The sequence below is a fragment of the Dermacentor albipictus genome, chromosome 1 (genome assembly GCF_038994185.2).
Source record: "Dermacentor albipictus isolate Rhodes 1998 colony chromosome 1, USDA_Dalb.pri_finalv2, whole genome shotgun sequence".
In the NCBI taxonomy this organism is placed as follows: domain Eukaryota; kingdom Metazoa; phylum Arthropoda; class Arachnida; order Ixodida; family Ixodidae; genus Dermacentor; species Dermacentor albipictus.
Genome location: NC_091821.1, coordinates 108,257,251 through 108,280,431, shown reverse-complemented (window position 1 = coordinate 108,280,431; position 23,181 = coordinate 108,257,251). Strand labels below are relative to the sequence as shown.

At 49.0% G+C, this 23,181-nt stretch overlaps 2 protein-coding genes across 2 annotated transcripts in view; one reads left to right on the top strand and one right to left on the bottom strand.

Annotated features, from left to right (window-relative positions):
* LOC135907701 (uncharacterized) overlaps positions 1-23,181 on the bottom strand; it is a 198,862-nt gene that overhangs the window by 41,851 nt on the left and 133,830 nt on the right. Inside the window, exon 4 of the mRNA XM_065439409.1 lies at positions 1,965-2,169. Within this exon, the coding sequence (XP_065295481.1) occupies positions 1,965-2,169 (205 nt within the window). The remainder of the gene's footprint in view (positions 1-1,964; positions 2,170-23,181) is intronic.
* Positions 1-23,181, top strand: part of LOC135907699 (uncharacterized) — a 232,016-nt gene that overhangs the window by 208,027 nt on the left and 808 nt on the right. The window lies entirely within an intron of this gene.

The window sequence follows — 23,181 nt, the reverse complement described above, 5'->3', positions numbered from 1 at the left end:
GAGACTGCCTGAGCCCTGTTCAATTTTGAATGTGGCAATGGGAATTGCCTGCGTCCTAAATAATTATGTTTGGTAATGTCATTGTGAGTTATTAAATGATCTCTAGATTCCCTGGCTTGATGGTGAACGGCTCAGTTGTGACTGTCACGGTTAGCAAGTCCTCGTGCCAGGTCTTGAGCAACCTCATTGAGGTTTACCTGAGTCTCGTCCACTTTCCCCCTATGCCCAGGAAACCATCGGATTTCAGTTCACATAATCCCAATTTTTTCAAAAAGTATAGCTGCTGTTAGATACGGGACCTTTTCTTGAGCCTACTTCGAGTTCACCAGACCACATCGAATCGCGGCACACCTAATTAAGTAAGGAGAGCAGAAGCGGATCTACCCCGTTCCCGAGGCGCGGCACGTGCAAACGAGTTGGCGCCCCCCACCTCGTGTGCCGCAAGTGTAGCTATTCACTGCTTGACTCTTCCCGAAAGTGTAGCGAGAGCCTGGCACTGTTCCAGGTAACGTGGGTCCCGAGGCTAGACGGTTGTAATGCACCGTGAAGCCCTGGCAGCAATCCCCCCATCCGCCTTTGTGAAGGCCGTTGCAGACCGGGAAGGCGATACCGCAGAGAGAAGTAAGCCCTCGGACAATTGGGGCCCAAGGAGCGACCCTGTGCGCCGGGTGTGACACAATCGCACGGGCGCCTACCACTGGCCGAAAATGACGACACCTGAGCGGGCTCGCCGATTGGCCGAACGTGACGTGACTTCGAGACACCGAAGGGCTTAAAAGCCAGAGACCGGGAGCATTTCTAGAGCATTCCTTCATTGATCTCTTCCGAGCTTCTTGCCACGGGCCGCAGCATACGAGTTGCTGCCGGCCCGTAATGACTTTATGACTGTTAATTTCTTTGTACTCTCACTGTAAATAATGTAAATAAACCTCCAGTTTTCATCTCAAAGTCCTCCTCAACCTCGGCCAACTCCCGCACACAACGGCAAGGTCCAAAAACTGGTTGACAGCGGTGGGATCGTCTCCAAATGCAACACTGCCTAGCTGATTAGAACTCAGGTTTCTAAGAATGCTGAATTGCGCAACCTGGTGTGTCATCTTGTTTAAACGGTGAAAGACGTGTACACGTAGGAACAAACGTATGACAACCCTCAAACCACTGTGTACAAAATTTGGTGAAACAATGTAGGCGTTACAATCTGTATTTATTTTTTTCTCTCCCTCGTGTAGTTTCGCAACGCAGAAGGCGTGGATGTTTGCCTATTTTCTGACAATGTGATACTGATATTGAGGTTACGTTAGTCTGCAGGAAAACCATCGATGCGTCCATGCTTTGCACTAGTGCGATCCGACCTTGACGCGAGAAGCTGTAGGTGTGTTTGCAGTGGTGATCGCTTGCACCGTTCTGTGGAATCGGTGAATCGGTAAAGCATCGGTGGTTGGCTCTCCGCGAGTCACTACTTTCGACATTTATCATGCCATGCGTTTGTCTGCCAACTGTTCCTCTGATATACCATTCGATTCACCTGATTTTGAGGTGCTGCGCTTAACCTCTAGCAGCATACATCTGGTGCTTACATGAAATAGTTCGTTTTGAACAAGTGAAGGCATAGCATATGCATCTAGTTTTTCGCAGCAGTCCCTGCACTTTCGAGGAAGGTCGTGCATGACCGATGTAATGCAACGATTCTATTTCACTTATGTTCCAAACAGATTCTTTTCGCCCTAGTTTCTTGTTGGATTGAGCGACACCCCGTTTCATATTGCCGTTAGGATTGGCCAGTCACTGCGGCGTACAAGAACGAAACAGAATCGAATCAGGAGAATCGTTATATTATGCCAGTTCCGGATTCGTATAGGAATCATTGGGTGGCGCTAGCAGCGAAGTGGCTTAAACTGGCTCGAACTGTAGTATTGTTGAGTGCCTAGTGTTCCGGACTCAGTCTCAGACTTCACGCCACTCACCGTCGAGCCTCTGTTTGCGTTCACGGGCCTCCTCGTCTGCGGTGGCCCTGGCGGCGGCGTCTTGCGTCCTCGACTCGGACGCCTTCTCGAGCGTGGCGCAGGCGCGCAGCACGTACGCGTTCACCTGTTCCTGCTTCTCCTGACGGGGAAGGTCCAGCAGTACCCAGTACTGCGTGTCCAGGCAGGTCACATCCTTCACCATCGCCTGCGAAACACATCAGCCAAGATTGCACGCCTGCTGACCGTCTCCTTGTCAATAACATCGCGGCGCTAACAGCCTAGCGAACGAGTGAAAGCAGTTATCTGGTACACATACAGGGTTCTAGAGAAGCAATGCAGGATGGGGGAACTATGTGCATCTCTGGGTGTCTTTTGGGTCTTATACATGCATTCTGGTGCGGGGGAGCTCCCTTATTCTTTATACTTTGGCAGTTTGTATGCCAGAATCCCGTCAGAAGGAAATGCAAACGAAAACACACGCATATATACGCGTGCGCTCCAGAACAAGTCTTACACATAACCACTCGAAATCAGGATACGTTAACGCGAAGTAAGTGGGCGCTAAGTGCACTCTAGTGCCAATACTAAGGGCTTGTTGATAAATCACACCAGTTTCACGCACCCTAACGAATGTGGAAAAAAAAATTCGCCTTATATTTTGTCTTCTCGCTTTCGCCTTCATTTCGGCGTGATGGTACATGTTCTCCGAATTCGCGGAAAACGGAACGGTGGCACCGTACACCGCAACGCGGATATATGTGTATCACAAAAAAATATTTTCGGGTAATCTCGCCCTGGACAAGGGGGCAAGGGATAGGATTCGTGTTATGACCTATTGAATAGAGAAATGCTAGTTTTTGGGCCGTGCACGTCGTGGAACACGAGTCTCCATTAGTCTTGCCCGAACAAAAGGTAAGTTTCCGCCATTTGTGCGCGCTGGTGCATTGCGCTTTAAAATTCTCGCAGATCCAGTGAACCTAAACAGCGGGTGCAGTTGGGCTGACTGGTTAGGGAAAAATTAACATAAATGATGAAAAGCTGAACGAGGGACGATGCGGATGTGGAACGCTTAGCCAACACTTGTGCTGTCCGCCTTTTTGTTTGGTGTTCTTTTGTTCTCTTTATGTTAATTCATTCGATGAAGCTCGACAAAAAAAAAAATTACGAGCACGGCACATTCGCCGTCCGACATATCGGCGTCGTTGCTAGCTGGAACATCTGTGTCCAAGTTGTGCGAAAATGGAAGGAAACTCGAGCGATGGCAAACTAAACGGATAAAGCGCAATGGAAGTGTCCACCGCCTAACGTATGTACAAAAAGGCTGAGGCTACACCCGAGCTGACAGAGATTGGCTTTCGCGGCAGCTTCCGCGAACACGGCTGGACGCGGCTGAGCGAGCATCCGCAGCCGAACAATGAGCGGCCGCGGGTCTCGTGTGTCTCGTTGTCTGCATGCCCAGCGCTGGCACACGCACACACAACACGAGTAACGGGAGCCTCTGCTGCTGCACGGGCCCGCAACAGAGCGTCCTTCGCCGCCGCGGTGCGGAAGCGCTGCTCCTCCGAGGGGCGAGCGAGCGGCCCGAGGGAGAGGATGCGCCGGCGGGACACGCGATGCCCCCTTCCGTTGAGCCACGCTAAGAAGCTGTCGCCAGCGAAGAAGAAACGAGGAAACGAGCGCCGGGATGAGAGCCTCCACCCGCCCACTCTCCCGGGCGAAGAGTTGACCAAGAGGAGCGCGCGGAGTAAGCCGGACAGGCCATCGATTGGCGGTGGCCCTGGGTGCCCGACGTGATGGCGCCGGCGCTAAGTACGCGCAGCTCAAGTGGGGGTCCCCTGGCCGGACCGGCCGCGTGCATGCCAGCGCCGTCCCACTGCTTCCGGGAGAAAACACGGCCAACCCCATCCTTCGGAGCAAGTCGGGGACAAGCGGCACTGCTCCTCGCGTACGGAAGAAGGACGCCTTCAGGGTCGTGGGTGTTTTTTGCCGCTGACAACAACGACTGCGTGCTAGCAACGCCACGCCGACGGCTGTGCCGATCGCCCTACCTAACCGGCAAGAGCTGCCTTCGTTAGCCATCCTTGTAAAGCTAGCTTCTCCTGTCGCATTGTCTTTATGTGGCTTGGCTGTATTTTAACGCCGAAGAGGCTTGGCTGGTTGGGGGGGGGAGTAATGACTCCCTGGATCTTCTACAGGGGCGTGTGTGCCAATCCGGGAAACGGGAACTTTGTTCTGCAAGTCGGCACGCTTTTCAAGGTTTTGTGGACGCGTCATGAGCAGGCGCCCTGTATCACCACCTCTCACCTCTCTTTTTCGGCTGTCCCAATACTTCTGCGAACTACTCGGCACTCCTGTATAAGAACGAACCTCCTTATGCCTGTTTTCTCCTTGCGCCTCTGCCAAATACCGATTTCTCCAACCTTGCAAAGCATCCCTATTTTTTTAAATTATCGGAATCCATCACAACTCTTTTAGTCAACTTTCTCAAGAGATTCGATGCCCACATGCGCATAGCATGATATTATGCACGCATGCGCGCATCGAAAGTCCTGATTAAGCGAATTTCCAGAAGTCGTCTGTGGCCCGAAGCACAATCACAATTATTTTTCCCGAGCTGGTTTACTTTAAAAATCGGGCGTTATTATTTGCACTAAATATCGAAATCCATATTCGTGCAGTTTTCTTAAGTGCACGAATATGGTTACGGTTCTGAAAAATGTACAGTGAAGTACGCACGAAAACGTTCTGTTAAAAAAGTAAGTAAAAAACAGTGCATCTTCACGTGAAAATCAATGGCACGTGTCTCAAAAACTGGCGAAACTTCCAGAAATCGTTACAATCGGACGTGCCTTGAAAGTCACTGGCTTGAATTCGGGATTTGCAATATTTGCCCTAAATTAATTAGTTAGAAAGTTACTTAATGAAATGTTGGTAATTCATCAATTATGCAACCTGACTTGTGCAAATATCCGTATGTTGAATAATGAAGCTCAGTGGGCAAATTTCTGCTCCATGCCGCAGGCAATTTTCTTAGTTTTTTTTTCAATATTCGGTTAACTCTTAAAAAACAACTGATATGCAGGGGGTCCCAACTGACTTTAGACAGAGTTTAAAAATGCGCGAATTCCACGTAGCTCGACAGAACAAAGGTAATGTTGTTTGCCGTCGCTTGGAGATGCTCAGATTATTTTTTTCATTCCGCCTAATTAGATAATTAGCCTTAAGTAATAATTACCTATTATGGTGTTTTACGTGCCAGAACCACTTCCTGATTACGAGGCACGACGTAGTGAAAGACTCCTGAAATTTGGACTACCTGGGGTTCTTTAACATGAACCAAAATCTAAGTACACAGGTGTTTTCCCATTTCGCCCCCATTGATATGCTCTTAATTATTAATCAACTTCTCAAATATTATAATTAGACGAAAACTGTCAATGACAAAATTGCAGAGCAACATGGAAAACTCCCTATGCAGCTTTCTGTTGCTCAATACGTGCTGCATAAAAGTGTTTTCTTTTTTTCGAGCATAAAGGTAGTCCGCAAATGCACGCAGAATAGCCGCGCGAGGCACTTTGCATGCGTTCGTGGGCTTCTTTCACTCTCGAAAAAAAAAAAACACTTTTATGCAGTACGTATTGAGCAACAGAAAGCTGCATCGGGAGTTTTTCATGTTGCTGTAAAATTTTCTCATTGACAATTTTCGTCTAATGATGACTGGCAGTCCAAGTTAAGTCCGAAATGTTTGGACTTGGACGCTCTGAAGTGCGCAGGTACTCGTCGCCCAAGTATTTCCTAGCACCTCAGGAATTTCAGAAAATTTGCATTGTGCAGTTGCGACATCGATTGCACTGATGCATCCCTGAGCTTTTCACCGAGAAATGCTAAAAGACGAACAATCGCCGTCAGTCGTTTCTCTTTTCTTATCAATGATATGTGAGGGCTCCAGGATAGGTCACGGTCGATGATGCTTCCGAAAAATAGGCGCGTCCTTTTGAATGAGATCGTTTGGGCGTGATCCGAAGGGCGTACGGTGCCATCGATTTACGGGTGAACGCAGCCAAAGAGCCCATTTTTTTATGAAGGCTGCAGGCCTCGTTTGTGTAGGCATACATCGATATCTTTCTGTTGCGACCTTTTGAAGTCCCGCCCGAATCTTCAGGCGTGTTGAACCTGATTCTCATATGCAGATGTCTGCATATATTGGCGGCTGTTACATCCAGCACTAGCGATTTCAAGAGGCGAATGAACGTGATGTTGAAAAGCGTACAGAGCTCAGCACCCCCATGCGAGGTATACCAGGGGAAGTGTGGTGAGAAATTGGTACATTTTCAGTCGGGACAAAAACAAAAAAAATAACCAACGGTTACATATTCCCTAACGCGAAATTTGAGCGCATCCCTATATGCGATTTCATTTCCCGGGCCAATATTTTGTCTTATGGTTACATATGTACACGGTTTATATTAGGAAGAGAACGCTGTGAGTAGCGTGACTGGTGCGGACAATCTCTCTTGTGTGGCACATTGCAAACGGAGGGAATTGTGGCGCGACTGCCTCGCTAATCGGGAGATGGCGAGAGGCAGCGCGTGGTTGACGCGCGGGCATGATTCAGAGCAGCCGCCGCAGACGGACCTCCGCTCATGCAGCGCTTTGTTTCCATACAGGCGATGCGCGCTATTCTGGCGCCATATCGTAGCCATCGTCGCCGCAAAGCCCGTTTTGCGTGGCACCACGCTTTTCTTCTCGCGCTTTCGTTCCTCCAACGACGGCAACGGCTCTTCGTCGCGCGGAAATCGTGCCACCAGTCTCAGCGGCGACAACACCCGAGGGAGCGTCACATCGAGCCTTACTCGTAGCCGGTTGCCATCACCCTTTGTGGAAGCAGTGGTCCTTGTCACACACGCTGGTACCGCGGGCTGACCTCAGGATCTGACGCCACAGACGAACCTAGCCCTCCCCACCTCACGCCCCCCTCCCTCCCCCTTTGGAAGCGCAAATGACATCGCCTACGCGGCTGCGAATGCCCTGGCCGCCGGCAACTCAGCGCATACGCAGGCCGTTTCCCCTCCGCTCCTCCTCCACTTTCCACCTCATGCTTTCACTGTAAATTCCTCCTCCACTTCCCTCCCCCTCTCTTCGCTATCAGCTTTTTTTTTTTCATCTCCCCGCAGCGCTCCGCGTTGCGGGGAGATGAAAAAAAAAATGCGTCTTGCGTCAAAAATGCGTCTTGCAACACTGACCTGATGAGCGCTGCCAGCGGCGCTGCAGGCGTCGCAACTCAATAGTGCATGAGATGAGACAGTTCGTCAGCTCCCAATGAAAGGATTAGATAGATTTGCCTTGACGTAACGTACGCATTGACCTTACGTCAAGGCAAATCTATCTAATCCTTTCATTGGGTGCTGACGAACTGTCTCATCTCATGCACTATTGAGTTGCGACGCCTGCAACGCCGCTGGCAGCGCTCATCAGGTCTTTTCCAGCTAACTCAACCGGATCTCCCAACGCGAATCGGGAACAGCGTGTCCCACGACACTTCCCCCGACCTCACGTTCACCAACAACGAAAGTGAGACGCGATGGACGAACCTAGGTGAAAACCTAGGAAGCGATCACTATATCTTAAGCATATCGGTTAATGCAGCCAGGATTCGAAGAGCTATTGGCAAGGCAAGGCTATCCGACTGGACCAAATTTCGGGAAAAACAGAAAACAATCGGCAGCATAACAGACGTAAGAGAATGGGCCGAGCGGATCCGAGTTATTCACTCTAGGGTCACAAAAACAATTGAAACGACAACGGAGGCTCCAGCCGTGGACCGTCACCTCTTGCATCTCTGGGAAGCCCGGAGAGGCCTCACAAAAAGGTGGAAAAGGAAGAAGCTTAATCGCAAACTCTGGATACGAATAGCTCAGCTAGCGCAGGAAGCTAACGAATACGCACAAAAGTTAAGCGACAGCAATTGGCGTCAGTTCAGTGACTCGCTTCGGGGCACGTTGACTACAAAGAAAACATGGCGCATTCTTCGAAGTATGATTGACCCGGGAGGAACAAAAAAAGTCGCGAATCGAACACTCAAGCTGCTTGAAAACGAGTTTGAAGGTCGGGAAGCTGACATGATAGACAAAATTAAAGAGATATACGTAGGAACTGTACCTACCGGGCAATCCACTAAACCCGTTTACGAAGGTCAGGACCAACCGGAACTGGACGCCCCCATAACCTTTGAAGAGGTTTACGCAGCGGCACACTCCTTCAAAAAAAACACGACCCCAGGGGTAGATCAGGTCACGAACGCAATGATTCGCAATCTAAGTGACGACACGCTAAAGAGCTTGACCAAATTCTTTAACGACACGGTCTGGGCAGAGGACGGCGTCCTTCCAAAAGAATGGAAGGAAGCAAAAATTATTCTTATTCCAAAACCAGGTAAGCCTCGTAACATCAACAACCTTCGACCCATCTCCCTAACGTCGTGCGCGGGGAAACTCTTTGAAAAGGTTGTGCAGGTCCGGCTCTCGAACCACATAGAGCTAAACAACATGTTCCCCTCCAACATGTTCGGTTTCCGACCCCACGTGTCAGCGCAGGACGTTTTTCCACTACTAAAACACGAGGTCCTGCACCCCAACAGAGGGTCGGAAGATAAATTTGTACTGGCATTGGACATCAAAAAGGCCTTCGACAGCATCTCCCACCACGCTATTCTGGAGGGACTGGAAGCGGTGAACTGCGGAACGCGAATTTATAACTACGTGCGCTCGTTCCTCAGCCACCGCCCGGCCACAATCGGATTAGGCTCCACGAGGTCCGACACCTTCAACTGTCCCGACAGAGGTACCCCTCAGGGAGCTATTCTCTCTCCACTGCTTTTCAATGTAGGGATGAGAAAGCTAGCCCTGGAGCTAGATAAACGCCCGAATCTCGGTTGTGCGATATATGCCGATGATATCACGTTCTGGGCTCACCAGGGGTCCTACGGGGACAAACAAGAAACCCTCCAAAAGGCCATAGACGCAGTCGTGGAATACGCGAGGGCGGCGGACATGGCATGCGCACCCGAAAAATCGGAATTCATTCGGGTGCGTGCGAAATACGCAAGAAAGAAGGACTGGGTGCCGCTCACTCTGACTCTCGACGGGGCGCCAATTCGTGAAGTGGAGACACTCAAAATATTGGGGATGTGGATACAGCAGAATGCTGGAACATCTCACACCCTACAAAAACTAAAGGCGGTCACAGGAAACGTGGCCAGAATGATAAGGAGAGTGGCAAGAAGCAGAGACAGCCTAACTGAGGGAGAGACCATCAGCCTGGTTCACGCATTTGTAATTAGCCGACTCACATACGCCCTTCCCTATCAGGCCTTGACAAACCAAGAGATTAAACAGGCAAACGCAATAATAAGAAAAGCCTTCAAAGCCGCCCTTGGTCTTCCCGAATGCGCTAGCACAGAGAGATTCGAGGGACTGGGCCTGCACAATACTTTTGACGAGTACGCAGTCGCGACGTTATATGCCCAGAAAGAACGACTTTGTTCTTCAACTCAGGGCAGGGAAGTATTGGCGAGGTTAGGCTTTCCCCTGAGACCCCAGTATTGCGGATAGGAAACGGCACAGATAGACCGCAATGTTCGATCGCACATCGCGGTGGCCCCAATTCCCAAAAACATGCACCCCAAGTACCATCCCGGACGACGCAGAGCAAGGGCAAAGACCCTTCACAAACGTTTCGGCATGGGACCGGGGGTGTATTATACGGATGCCAGTCGAGCCAGCTCAGACACTTTCACCATAGTTTCTACATGCAACAACAACATAACAACGGCATCCTTCACAACCGCCTCGGCATGCGTGGCAGAGGCTGCAGCCATCGCCTTGGCCATTCAGGACGCCGAGCGCCAAACCAATTCGGCTGTCATATTATCCGACTCACAAGCGGCTTGCCGCCTGTTTTTACAAGGAACGGCACCCAAATCAATAATCAAAATTTTAGGCACTCAACTAGAGGGGCACCACATTATCGTCTGGTGTCCGGCACACGAGCGACTGGCAGGAAACGCTAGGGCAGACCGTATTGCTCGAGGTTTGAACGTCCGAGCAACGGCATGGCCTAGCGATGACCTTCCACCGAATTCTCGTGACATCCTCCTACAGCAAAGGCAGGAGCGGAGACGTTTTGGACATCCTCACTCCGATTTAAACAGCCAACAGGAGAGGGACTGGCGTCGTATTCAGACGAATACATACCCCAACCTGCACCACCTACACAGAATACACCCCACGAGGTTCACTGACGAGTGCCCGTGGTGCACAGACACACCCACACTAAAACACATCACATGAGAGTGTCCAAGGCAGCCTCCGCACATAGACAGTCCCATATTACACGAACATCCACTAATGAGGAATAGGCAGTGGGAGGCATGGCTTGCGGACGAGGGTCGGGAGAGCCAGTTGGCTCTTCTGGACCAAGCCCAGCGAGCCGCTCGTGCCAGTGGGGCCCTGGAATAGGGGCTCCAACCATCGTGCCTTGTTTTATTTACATTTAATAAAGTTTTACTCTCTCTCTCTTGCCTTGACGTTCGCTGTCCGTTCCGCTGACGCCAGTGTACGCACCACGCTGTGATATACACACAGTCGCTCAACAGGAACGCTGGTGTGTGCGCGCACAACGCTTACGCCAGCAGCAGAACGCTGCCTTAGCTCCATTGGAGAGCCTACTGAGCAGAGCGTGACTTTGCGTCCACTTCGCTTCGTCGTTTTCGCATCCAAACCCACTGCGGGTCACTCGCGTCTCTAGAAGCCGCCTCAGCCCCCGCGTGAAGCCCACACGTGCGCCGTTGAATCGTGCGACAGCAGGACGACGGTGGTGGTGGCGGCGATGGCGGTGCCGATGCGTGAACATGCCTAGAGTATCCATATAACTGCTATCGCAATAAAATGATCTTTCCCACAGATAGCTGCGCATCCAGCCGAACACTGGGCCTCCAATTTCTCCATCTATCAAGGCGTTCAATGTGACCTGATGAATAACGTTCTCATGTACTCCACACGTCTAGAAATAGTGCCTCTGTGAGTCCTGTTATTCCAGTTTTGTACAGGCGTCTCAAGATATATTACGTCATAAGGTCGATTTAGATCTACGTAATTTACATACGTCTTCGCGAAAACGTCACAAGATGATGCGGTCGGTAATTTCACAACCGACTGTATTGCAGACCATCTAAAACCTCTGGATATATGTTGCACTGTAGATACCATTCTAGGCCTGTCATGACAATCTTTCATCATTTTCCGAACTCTGCTGGCCAGTGTGACTGGATAATATGATGTTGTGCCCAATGGAGACTTGCGAGACTCGGCAAGTGGGATGACTTCTATTCATTGTGGACTATCCCTTCTTGATATGTTTGTGTTAGCGGTCAGGCATATAAATTCGGGTTATAGACATTTTCAAGCGTGGAATACGCCGCTCCCTAAGGTCCAGGCTATGAAAAAAGCTGGCCGGCAGCCAGGAAGCCTTTAGCTCTCCTATGAAAAAGAAACGTTCATTTATTCATCGCATGAGCGAGGTGCAGCAATGGGAATAAGTGTGCAGAATGTGATGATGGGCTTGGCTTGCTACCTTTGTGTATGAATCTCCAGTTGGCGTCGTGATCACTCTGACAAAGAATAAGGAACTTCAAGGGGCAGCGCTATTCAGGGACACCCGGAGCCATCGCACAGACCATCGGACGTGAGAAAGACCTCTGATGAAGTGCACGGATGTCTGTTTGTTCACATAATTCAAATTCTCGGTGGGCTTGTTGGGCTTGCACTGGGATACTTCGAGTTGTATTTACCGTTAACTTACTCTGAAAGAAGGAGGGTGTGGCGTTCTTCCTCTTCGCGTTATTTCTCGCGACAGTTACTTCATCATAATCATCAGCCTATTTTATGTCCACTGCAGGACGAAGGCCCTTCCCTGCGATCTCCAATTACCCTTTTCCTGCGTCAACCGATTCCAACTAGCGCCCGTGAATTTCCTAATTTCATCGCCCCACCTAGTCTTCTGCCGTCCTCAACTGCGTTACCTTCTCTTGGCATCCATTTTGTAACCCCAATTGTCCACCGGTTATATAATATGCGAACTACATGACCAGCCCAGCCCCATTTTTTTCTCTTAATGTCGATTAGAATATCGGCTATAACCGTTTGCTATCTGATCCAAACCGCTCTCTTTCTGTTTCTTAACGTTATGCCTAGCGTTCTTCGTTCCATCGTTCTTTGCGCGGTCCTTAACTTATTTTCGAGCTTCTTTGTCAGTCTCCAAGTTTCTGCCCCATATGTCAGCACCGGTAGAATGTACTGATTGTAGACCTTGCTTTTCAATGATAATGGTAAGCTTCCACTCAAGAGCTGACAATGCCGGTCATGTGCGCTCCAGCCCATTTTTATTCTTCTGTGAATTTCCTTCTCAGGATCAGGGTTCCCTATGACTAATTGGCCTAAGTAACCGTACTCCTTCACAGACTTTAGAGGTCGACTGGCGATCCCGAACTCTTGTTCCCTTGCCAGGCTATTGAGCACTATCTTTGTCTTCTGCATATTTGTCTTCAACCTTACTGTTACACTATCTCTGTTAAGGTCCTCAATCATTTGTTGTAGCTCGGCCCCAATGTTGCTGAACAGGACAACGTCATCTGCCAAGAAATGGTTGCTGAAATATTCGCCGTCGATCGTTACTCCTAAGCCTTTCCAGTTTAATAGCTTGAATACTTCTTCCAAGCAAGCAGTGAATAACATTAGAGAGATTATGTCTCCTTGTCTGACCTCTTTCTTTATAGGTATCCTCCTACTTTTCTTGTCTGGAATTAAGGTAGCTATGGAATCTTGTAGATACTTTCCAAGATATTTATGTAAGCGGCCTGTACCCTTTGATTATGTAATGCCTCTATGACTGCTGTCATCTGTACTGAATCAAATGCCTTTTCGTAACCTATAAAAGCCATCTAGAGAGGTTGATTGTACTCTGCGGATTTCTCGATTACCTGATTAATGGCATGGATGTGATCCATTGTAGAGTATGCCTTCCTGAAGCCAGCCTGTTTCCTTGGTTGAATAAAGTCCAGCGTTGCCCTTATTCTATTGCAAATTATCTTCGTGAATATTTTATAAAGTACTGGAAATAAGCTTACAGGCTATTAATGTTTCAATTCTTTAACGTTTCCCTTTTTGTAGATTAGTATAATGTTTGCATTCTTCCAGTTTTCTGGGACCCTTGAAGCCAATAGGCACTTCGTATAGAGCGCCGCCAGTTATTAAAGCATTATGTCTCCTCCACCTTTGATTAAATCGACTGTTATTCCATCTTCTCCTACCGCACTTCCTCGTTTCATGTCTTGCAAGGCCCTTCTGACGTCATCGCTAGTTATAGGAGGAGTTTCTGTATTCTGTTCATTATTATTTCGAGTAGAGTACTCCTGAGTCCTCTGGGCACTGTGCAGGTCACTATAGAATTCTTCCGCTGCTTTTATTATACCTTTGAGATTGCTGATGATATTACCCTGCTTATCTTTCAGTGCATACATCTTGGTTTGTCCTATGCCAAGTTTCTTTCTCATTGATTTCAGGCTGCGTCCATTTTTTACGGCTTCTTCCGTCTTTCTCACGTTATAGTTTCGAATACCCCTTATTTTCGCCTTGTTGATCAGTTTTGAAAGCTCCGCGAATTCCATCGTATCTCTTGAGTTGGACACTTTCATTCTTTGTCGTTTCTTTATTAGGTCCTTTGTTACTTGGGAGAGCTTGCCTACTGGTAGCCTTGCTGCCTTACCTCCCACTTCAATTATTGCCTCTGAAGCCAGCCTAGTTGCGGTTTCATTCATTACCTCTATGTCCCTTTCATCTCTTTGTTCTAAGGTCGCATATTTGTTTGTAGGTACCAGCCTGAATTTGTATGAGTTTACCGCATTTTGGTTAGCCTGTCTCTCCTTGACCAATTTTACTTTCTCTCTTTGAACTAAGGTGAATCCTCGCCCTCACTAACCTATAATCACTGCACTTACCTAACACCCTTACCTTAACTTACCTGCACCCTACCTAGCACTTTTACATCCTGCACTACGCTGGGATCGGCAGAAAGTATGAAGTACTAGGGCTTTTCCAGGTCCACTTTCTGTTGCTATACTACCTGAAGAAGGTGTCCATTATTCACAGCTTATTCCTTTCTGCGAATTCTACCAGCATCTCCCCTCTAGCGTTCCTGGAACCGATGCCCTAGTTGCCAATTGCTTGTTGACCAGCTTGCTTTTTCCCCACTTTTGCATTGAAGTCGCCTATTACTACAGTGTACTGAGTTTGCATTTTTCTCATCGCTAATTCACCATCTTCATAAAACTGATCTACTTCATGATGATGACTGGAGGTTGCAGCGTAGGCTCGTGCTACCTTCATTCTATACCTCCGATTAAGTTTGATTACGACTACTGCTACCTCTTAGTAACGGTGTAGCATTCGTCAATGTTGCCCGCTATATCCTCATGGATTAGGAATCCTACCCGCATTGCTTCTTATCTGGGAGATCTCTATAACAGAGGACATGGCCTTTATTGAGCACTGTACAAGCCTCACCAGTTCTTCTAATCTCACTAAGGCCAATGATATCTCAAACAATGTCTGATAGTTCCTCAAAGAGTCCTGCTAAGCTAGCCTCACTCGAAAGAGCTCGGGTGTTAAAGGTTGCCAGGATCAGTTTCTATTGGGGCCTGTCCAGGTCCAGATATTCTTAGCACGCTCTGCTGCGTTACAGGTCTGACCGCTGCTTTGGTCAGGTTCTCCGCAGCTGCTGAGGAATGAGGGCCATTGGGTAACTGAATGAGTAATTTAGGGAAGGAGTGGCCGAATACTGCACCAGGGAGGCCAATTCCTGTTCTGGTGAGGGAGTGTCTTGTTGAAGCTTAGTGGGTCTTCCTAATTTGGTTGTACCTGGATTAGTATAGCCCCACTCGCTCTCGACATCTTTTGCCGGTGTCAGGCGCCACTCCAAGCCTGGAGATGTAGTGCACTGGAGAAGATGAAATTCAAGCTTACCATCCTCAGATTAAAAAAAAATATATATTTTTTCATATCAGGATTCGAACTTCGGACTATGGCAACCGAGCATCCGGCATAACTTAGTCAGATAATAGTCAGATAATCCTGTAGGTGGCGAGGCTACCTTATCGCGGAGAAGTGCAGCCCAGAGGGCCTTTCATGCCTAAAAGATCCCTCCTTGATTTATCCGCCATTGGTACTCGCGCTACAATTCACGGGAACAGAAACGGAAATACGCAAGAAGGAAAAAGTGCAAATGTAGACGGAAGGAGTGGACGCAAATGCGACCGTCCCGACGTAATAAAAATCTGTGTTTTAAGTTTACAAGTGGTGTCGCTATGTGCTTTTTCTTTATTCTTTGCGTGACTACAGTAAAGCCTTCTCGTCATTTTTCTCTGTTCCTTTTGTGCGCAAACTTTGCATCATCAGAGAAAGCAAGTTTCGGCAGCGCGCCTCGTTAGTTGCTGCGGGTAAATTCTTGAACCTATGTAGCTTTACGGAGTGTGCAGTGCTAAATCTATTCACGCATTAGCTTTCCCGAATACGATTGCGAGATCTGTATAAGCAAACTTCATTGTATGAAGGCTTACAAAGGGAAAATCTACTCCATTTTATTCACAACGTCATCGTGGCATGTAGAGATGTTCGGAATTTGTGCGCGTTATATTTTCTAGTGTTGTCGCGAGGAAGTATGCGCAAGGTATGTCAGTAATGTAGATCTAAGCCCTTTTCGTAAATATTTCATGTCTAAAAGATCCCTTGATTTATTCGCCATTGGCGGGTTTTGCGGATCGCCATAGGTTGCGCAATATAGTTTCAATTGTCAATGGTCCTAACATAGGGGTTCCGGAATTTAGTAATTACGTAGTTACGTTCATCACACACATAGTCGTCCGAAGAGAGTACGGCAAGGTGTTCTTAGTGTCTTCATCATTCATGAGCAGATTTCGCTTACTCCTGGCGTTTGTGGCCATCAATTTCACTCTAGCATTTGGATGACTCCGCTTCTACCACCGGGGCAAATGGAGCGGCGCGTCCCCGAAATAAGCGAAAAATTCTAGCAAAACAGCATAGGCAGAAAACAGGATTCAACGCTGGGGGCACTTTGCCTTCCATAACAACTCCTAGATAAGGTCCTGGGGTGCTATGCAGGATGCGTCGAGTTTGGCGAAACTCGTGATCTTCACGAGCTCTGGCGACACCCCCAAGATGAAAAAAAACTAATGCTACCAAGACAAAGTTTGTCCCTGGGCATGCCTCCAGTTTCATTGCTTTATCTAGGTTCACTCTGGGTCGATATCATTCCTTGGGCATGGCCTTATGGGGGGTCGACAAACTCGAACTCACGTGATCATACCGTCCGTGCTTGGTCAGTGCCTTCTTTCACTTATTTGTCGTTCCACCGAGTGAACTACATGTAGAAGCAAGTTGTAAAATAAATGCGTTTAGTACACTATTATTAGTCACTTTAATGGAGTTTATAAGCATTTTAAAGTGTAGAAGATGCACACTGAATGTGTCTTAGACTAAATTATAATTTATTGCGTTTTGCGGTATACCGCGAGAAACGCTCCCCCCCCCTACCTTATTTCCTCTGGATTGGATTGGCATGGCTTGCTAAGTGCCTGCGCTCGCATTTCCGAGCACAGATTGGTGTGCGCCTGGTTTTCACACATGGCTTTCAACAGATCGATCGTTGCTCGCGCTAATGCAATGCTGCAGGACGAAGTGAGCGTCGGCTAGAGCAGAAGTGGTTTACCGCGCGCTTACCGTGTAAGCACGCAGGAATGCGGGAAACACTCGTACAAGCAAAGGGTCAGAATATTACGCTTTATTTTCTTTTATTTTTTTGATGCACCTTCATGCTGGGTAGCGTTGAGCGATGGCTTCTAACAACCGCAGGAAAGAGTGTTTTTACTGAGTATCCCCGAGCTATCCATGGCTTCTCACAAACGCAAGAAAGGGTCTTCGCAGGGCACGTGGCCGTTCATTGACTGCCACCAAATCCATGTGATGTGGGACCTCAGTAGCGGCGCAATTACCATCTACCCGCCAGTTACCCTGCCCTGACAATAACTTGTGTTCTTTGCGCGTGAGCGCCCGTAATATGGTCCACAAAGTTCACGCTGTAGTTGACTGTCTCCCAATGCAGATTGAGGCTTGCTCCGTTAGCATCCACTAAATTTGGGATACAGTTGTATGCGGCGTATTCGTCACTGTAAATAATAGCCCCCGGTTGAACATTGGCTGCAATAATGGAGCCTAGCGTCGCCGCGTCTCGTCGGTCGACCTCGAAAAGTCGAAGTTCCGCTATGGTCGCGCAGGCCATGCCAAAGACCCGTTGTCCACGATCTGCAACACCGTCGCAATTTTGGCGGCTTGGCAGAACAGTGTCACCCGTCATCAGGCGGCTTCAATTTTACTTTCGCTTACCGCAAAGAAGGCACTCGTCAATTTGCACTATCCCCCCGGGGCCACCGAGTGGAGGTCGAGCCAGCAGCTCGTCCCGCACGACCACACGGGCGCAGTTGCACCGGTCGGCGAAAGTCGCCGGTCATCTCCTTCAACAGCCACACGTCTACGCGTTTGCTCACGCAGGACGTGACCCAAATCACTTCCCACCTGGTGAGGTGAACGTTCGGACGGCCGAGGCGGTCCGTGTTGGCGAAGTAACTTCCTTTGACTCTTCGCCCGTGCAGTGCAGCGGTACCGTGTAAATGCCACAACTGATTTCGGCACCTCTTGCACCGGAAGGCAGCCCGGCGTTAAATCGGAGTCTTCCTATATAATATGACAACTTCGCCTTCGCAGGTTGGTTAGACCCGGTTGAATTCCAGGTCCTTGCAGGTGCCCCCAGTACTCTGATGACGCCGCTGGACCTGGCCTGCCGCTGGTGCGCGGTGGACGCACAGCGCATGAAGCCGGAGCGAGCCGAAGCGATCGCTCGAACCCTTCCTCTACAGCCCAGTCCCACCAATTTGTGCTCGGAAAGCGTAATTTGCCCGCCACGCTGTCTCCGCAGACGAGGGTCTTCGCCTAACTCGCCACGCAGCCAGCGCAATAACGTTTTGGAAAGGCGAAAATGACGCTGGAACTCTACGTCGGTCATGTAGGTGAACGGGTACAGACAGCTATATTGACGCTTGCTGCCGCTGGATGCGATGACAGTCTGCTGCTGCTGCGAGGGTCTTCGCCTAACTCGCCACGCAGCCAGCGCAATAACGTTTTGGAAAGGCGAAAATGACGCTGGAACTCTACGTCGGTCATGTAGGTGAACGGGTACAGACAGCTATATCGACGCTTGCTGCCGCTGGATGCGATGACAGTCTGCTGCTGCTGCCGCCGCCATGTTCCCGAGCTCACCTCCGGGGGATTTCGCGATTGTACGAGGTTGGCACGAGTTCGCCAGTCAATCAAAACCATAGGTCACGCACCGCGCGAGGCATGCGGTAACTCTTGTGTGTGCACCCACCACGGTTGGGCCATGCCCCACTTATTCGAAGCCCGGCCCCGGCGGCCGCATTTCGATGGGGGCGAAATGCGAAAACACCCGTGTACTTAGATTTAGGTGCACGTTAAAGAACCCCAGGTGGTCGAAATTTCCGGAGTCCCCCACTAGGGCGTGCTTCATGATGAGAAACTAGTTTTGGCACGTAAAACCCCATAATTTAAAGAATCTACTTCTTGAAAGTCTGTATTCCTGTGGTTACGCTATTACACTTCTGAATGTATTCTGTGTGTCTGCTACTGCACTTTCTGGAAATGCCCTTCGCACTGTCTCAGCATTCTCTTGACGATGCCATCTTGGTGGAGTTGTACTGCACGTCAGTCATGCGGAAATTACACAACTCCTTGTTGTACGGTATGCCATCACACTTTCTTGGATGAGAAGTCACGCGCCTTAGAATTATGTTTCTGGAGCAATTATTTTTTTTACACTTTTCTCTGACGGTATGAAATGTAAATTATATTGTTAAACTGGGGGAATACAGGTACCTCTTGGCTAAATCTGTTCGCAACTTCTGCTTTGCAAATTGTTGCGCAGCGTCGCAGAACTGTTCCATCCGAAGGGTACAGATGAACGATCATGTGCCTGTAAAATCATTCTGGATAGAGGCTGGTCCCCGGCCTAAACGTCGAAATAAATTCATTGTGTTTTCAAGGTGGACTTACTGAAATACCGTTACGGTTAGGAATGCAGATCTGTCATATACAGTAAAAGCTCGTTAATTCGAACCGCAAGGGGACGCCGCTTCAGTTCGAATTAACGAAAGTTCGAACTAACGAAAGTGAAGGAGGGCAACAGTACACTGCGATTTGGAAGCAGTAGGGCATGTCAGAAATTTGGCTTGTCAGAAAGTGATGGCGTGTGCCGCGGGCACACGCCATCTTCTAGTCGAAGCTCTGAGTCCGACTGTGCCACACCACCGATTTCCACCGAAACGAACGTTAGCCGAGGCTTAACACCATCACAATGAATCGCGACGGCCGATACCTCCTAAGCTGAAAACAGAAGTGCACAACCGATGAAGACTGCCGAGACAAAGACGCTGAACATGTGAAGGTGGCGAAGGCCCTCATTCGTTGGTTCTTGATTGCAAGCGCAGCTGCGACGTACTTGATTCGCTGTGTTTTGGAGCTTGCCGTGCCATCTCCACACAACATTAGCAGCTGTACAAGATTTGCAAAGCCTCCGAGATTCGCAACGGGCAAGAAGTCTCGGAGGTTACGTAGAATGGAGAGGCGGCAGCCGCCGCTGCCTTCTGGCTGACCCCGCGTCGGTTAGATTTTTTTTTTCCGATTTTGCCTTCTCTCGCCGTTCTCCCCGATTCGGAGGCAATACAGCCTTGTGTGTAGGCAGTAGGCGCGCTTCTCTGGCCGTGTGTCAGGTGAGCGTAGTTCGAATTATCCGTGAGGGAACCTTCTCGCGTTCGAATTAACGGACTTTTTTATACATAGACTTCTGTGGAGCGTGGCCGGACCAAATCGTACAGTTCGAATTATCCATAAATTCGAATTATTGAAGTTCGAATTAACGAGCTTTCACTGTATATATATATATATATATATATATATATATATATATATATATATATATATATATATATATATATATATATATATATATATATATATATATATATATATATATATATATATATATATATATGTGTATGTATGTATGTAGAGAGAGAGAGATGACTGATGAATGCATAATCATGGTCGGCTATGTACACAATATATTTGCTTTAAAAACCCCTAAGTAAGAGTTCGGCGGGCAAGTTCGCTTTTCAATTCGGTTTCAAAATTTGCCTAAAATACTACAACCGCCTTCAGTGCAGCGTCCGAATGGCTCGGTTGACATCATAGTTCGCAATAAATGCGGCGCGTTTTCTTCTGAACACGAGGCGAGAACGCCTATTACACGGAAGGATACACATGTAAAAGAAAGAGAAGGTTCCCTTCAATCCCACGGCATTTTCCGGTTTCTAAGAGAAAACATACTGCCTTACTGGTGTAAGGTCAGGGACAGCCTCCCCGATACATTGTAGTAAAGCTAAGTGTGCGTTTGTAGCCAATGACTGTGCTACAACGTCAGCATGCCAGGTCAGTGACCAAGCTAAAATCATAGTTTTCGATAAAGTAGGCATCTTTTGAAAGCAACACCGTCACTTTCTTAACAGCGAATTTCTTTTATTGCGACAGCAGATAAAAATTCGAAACTGGGTTTGCAGTGTCCGTCCATATGTTCCGCTAGACCGCCAGGCCACCGCCGCATCTACCGCATAGATCGCTCTCATCAAATGGAAAAGAAAAACTAAACTTGGTTCACCAGCGCGACTGGGGACTGAACCCTATCGGCAGTGTGCAGTTGGGAACCGGTCCCGCTAAACACTGAGTTATCGCGCAACACCTAAGCATGTTGTGCGCGGTGGGGAACTCTCGAAGTGGTAGCGGCTGTGTATATATTTGGGACGTCATAGCAGACGCTGTTGTAGCAGATGAAGGCTACTCTGCGTGCATCGCAAGCTTGTGTGCGCATGCAAAACGAGATGGTGGCGTAGGCTGCGAGAACCTGCTGCAGTGCCAGTTAATGAGTTTAGAGCTAGAGGAAACGCCGAAGTCTGCAGTTCTTTCTATTTTTTTTTTATGTAGTACCAGTATCCTCCCTTCCTGCCGCTTCCGAGAGTTGCCCGTAAATCCGCGCCCCTGGCTAAAGAACCGTCGCTGCATGAAAGCACTCTGCGCAGCAGAAGAGCTGCGAGAGACAGCTTTGCCGAGGCATCTGAGCGCGTTCAGTCTATTCAGCTCTTCCCAACCGCGCGGCGCTTTGGTTGTCCGGAGCCGAGCGCTGCCGTGCCCGGCGCATCTTCGCCGACAGCAATCGCCCCCGCACTCAGTCGCGAGCCCCGAGGCGCGTAACGATCTGGAGAACGTTGATGCCTTCCATCGCTTTATTTTACGCTTATACTCGCGTCGCGCTTCAAGTTCATGCGGACATGAGTGATAAAAAAAATAAAAATAAAAGAAGGCTCTCAGAGCGTGCGACAGCGGGGCTCTTTAGCCACCGACTGTCGTCAGCGCGATGCCAGCATTCAGTTCACGTCGGTGGTGCACCGCATCCCGAAAGACTTGCATATGCAAACACATGCAAAACACGCAGCGCACAGAAAGCGACCTCTAATATAACATTTTCTCTGTTCGTTTGTCTTGAACACTTAATGTCTTTATACAAAAATAAAGAGCAGGAAAGAAGGGAACGTACCAAAGAGGAGTAGGAAGAGGACGAGGGAGTTTGGGAGAGGCTGAAGAAACGGAAGACCGCCGCCGCGCCGCGGCCCAGTTCAAAGCAGTCAAAATGGCTCGGTTTTCCGGAGCAAAGTGCTTCCGGTCTCGTGATTGGCCGCGACAGCTTTATTCGTCCCTCTTCCTTCCCACCACCCCTTCTCTCTCTGTTATTTTTTTTCTTCCATCCGCAGCGGAAGGCCGCGGGAATAACGAGGGCAGCGTTAAGACCGCGTCTTGGTCGAGGAAGGGGCGCCGCGGTTCGGTGAAGAAGGGATAGGGGGAAGGGGGTATTCCAATTATGGGCAACGCTAAGGCTGGCGCTTTCGAAGTTAGTTTTCTGGCTCGCAGGGTTCCTTCGCGGCGAGCGCGGGCACCCCTGCGATGCCGTCGTCCTCCTCCGCCGAGTGCGCGCGCCCTGTCAGCGCCGGTCGGCCGCCGACGCGACGGGCGCCTGCGAAATGAATCCGTGCTACGCACAACGTGCCATTAGCGAGGTGGGCGGGGTTATCATCCTCTGACGAAAACGGGGACGTTGCTGGCGTAGCCGCGGGCCTCTAGGTCACCGCAGCACGCGAATTAGCGGGCGAACGGAGAGCGAGAGAAACACCCGGCGTGCTACTTAAAATTCTCGGGAAAGTGCGCTTGGTGCGTATTGAATACCCTAACCACTACTCCGGCTACTTGGGATGAAGCAGCAAAGTGTTAAAAAAGCGCACAAGGACACTTGAAACAAGTGATGCGGCGGATATCGAATACGTGTCACGTGCGTTCGGCGTCATAATTTAACGGAAAAGAAAACCAAGGTTGCAATCTTTGTTGAAAACCAAGATTGCAACACGCAAGCGAAGTGCCTTATAGAGAGGGGCGCAAACTGCTATTTTCTCTGGCGGAACCCGCGTTCCCCATGTATTGTTCTATTGCTGAGATCTATGCACGCAATTATCGTTAACAATAAGGTGTTAACCCGAAGACAGAAAATGAATTAAAATATCGAAGGCTATTGGCACTAAGGAAGATAACGAAAAGCAAAACAATTAAACATGACAGCGATCCCTTCAACCGGTCCCGTTGAGGGCACTGGTGGAGTACGCACACTTCTGTACTGCAACTCTGTGGGAGTAATAAAAGGTGGCACAAAAAATGCACAAGATAGCGAGTGCCGTATACGTAAGGATAGCCGATTAGAACACGCTGCGTTCTCGTTTTGTATGACTAATATGCAAGCTGTGCTCCTCTGTTCTTGCGTCTTCTGTGGAAAATGCTAGCTCCCGAGATGAAACAATGGCTTTGATAACCGACGCGTCACACTCGGTGTTCTTGCATACGTCCAGCAGCGCAGAGACGTGTAC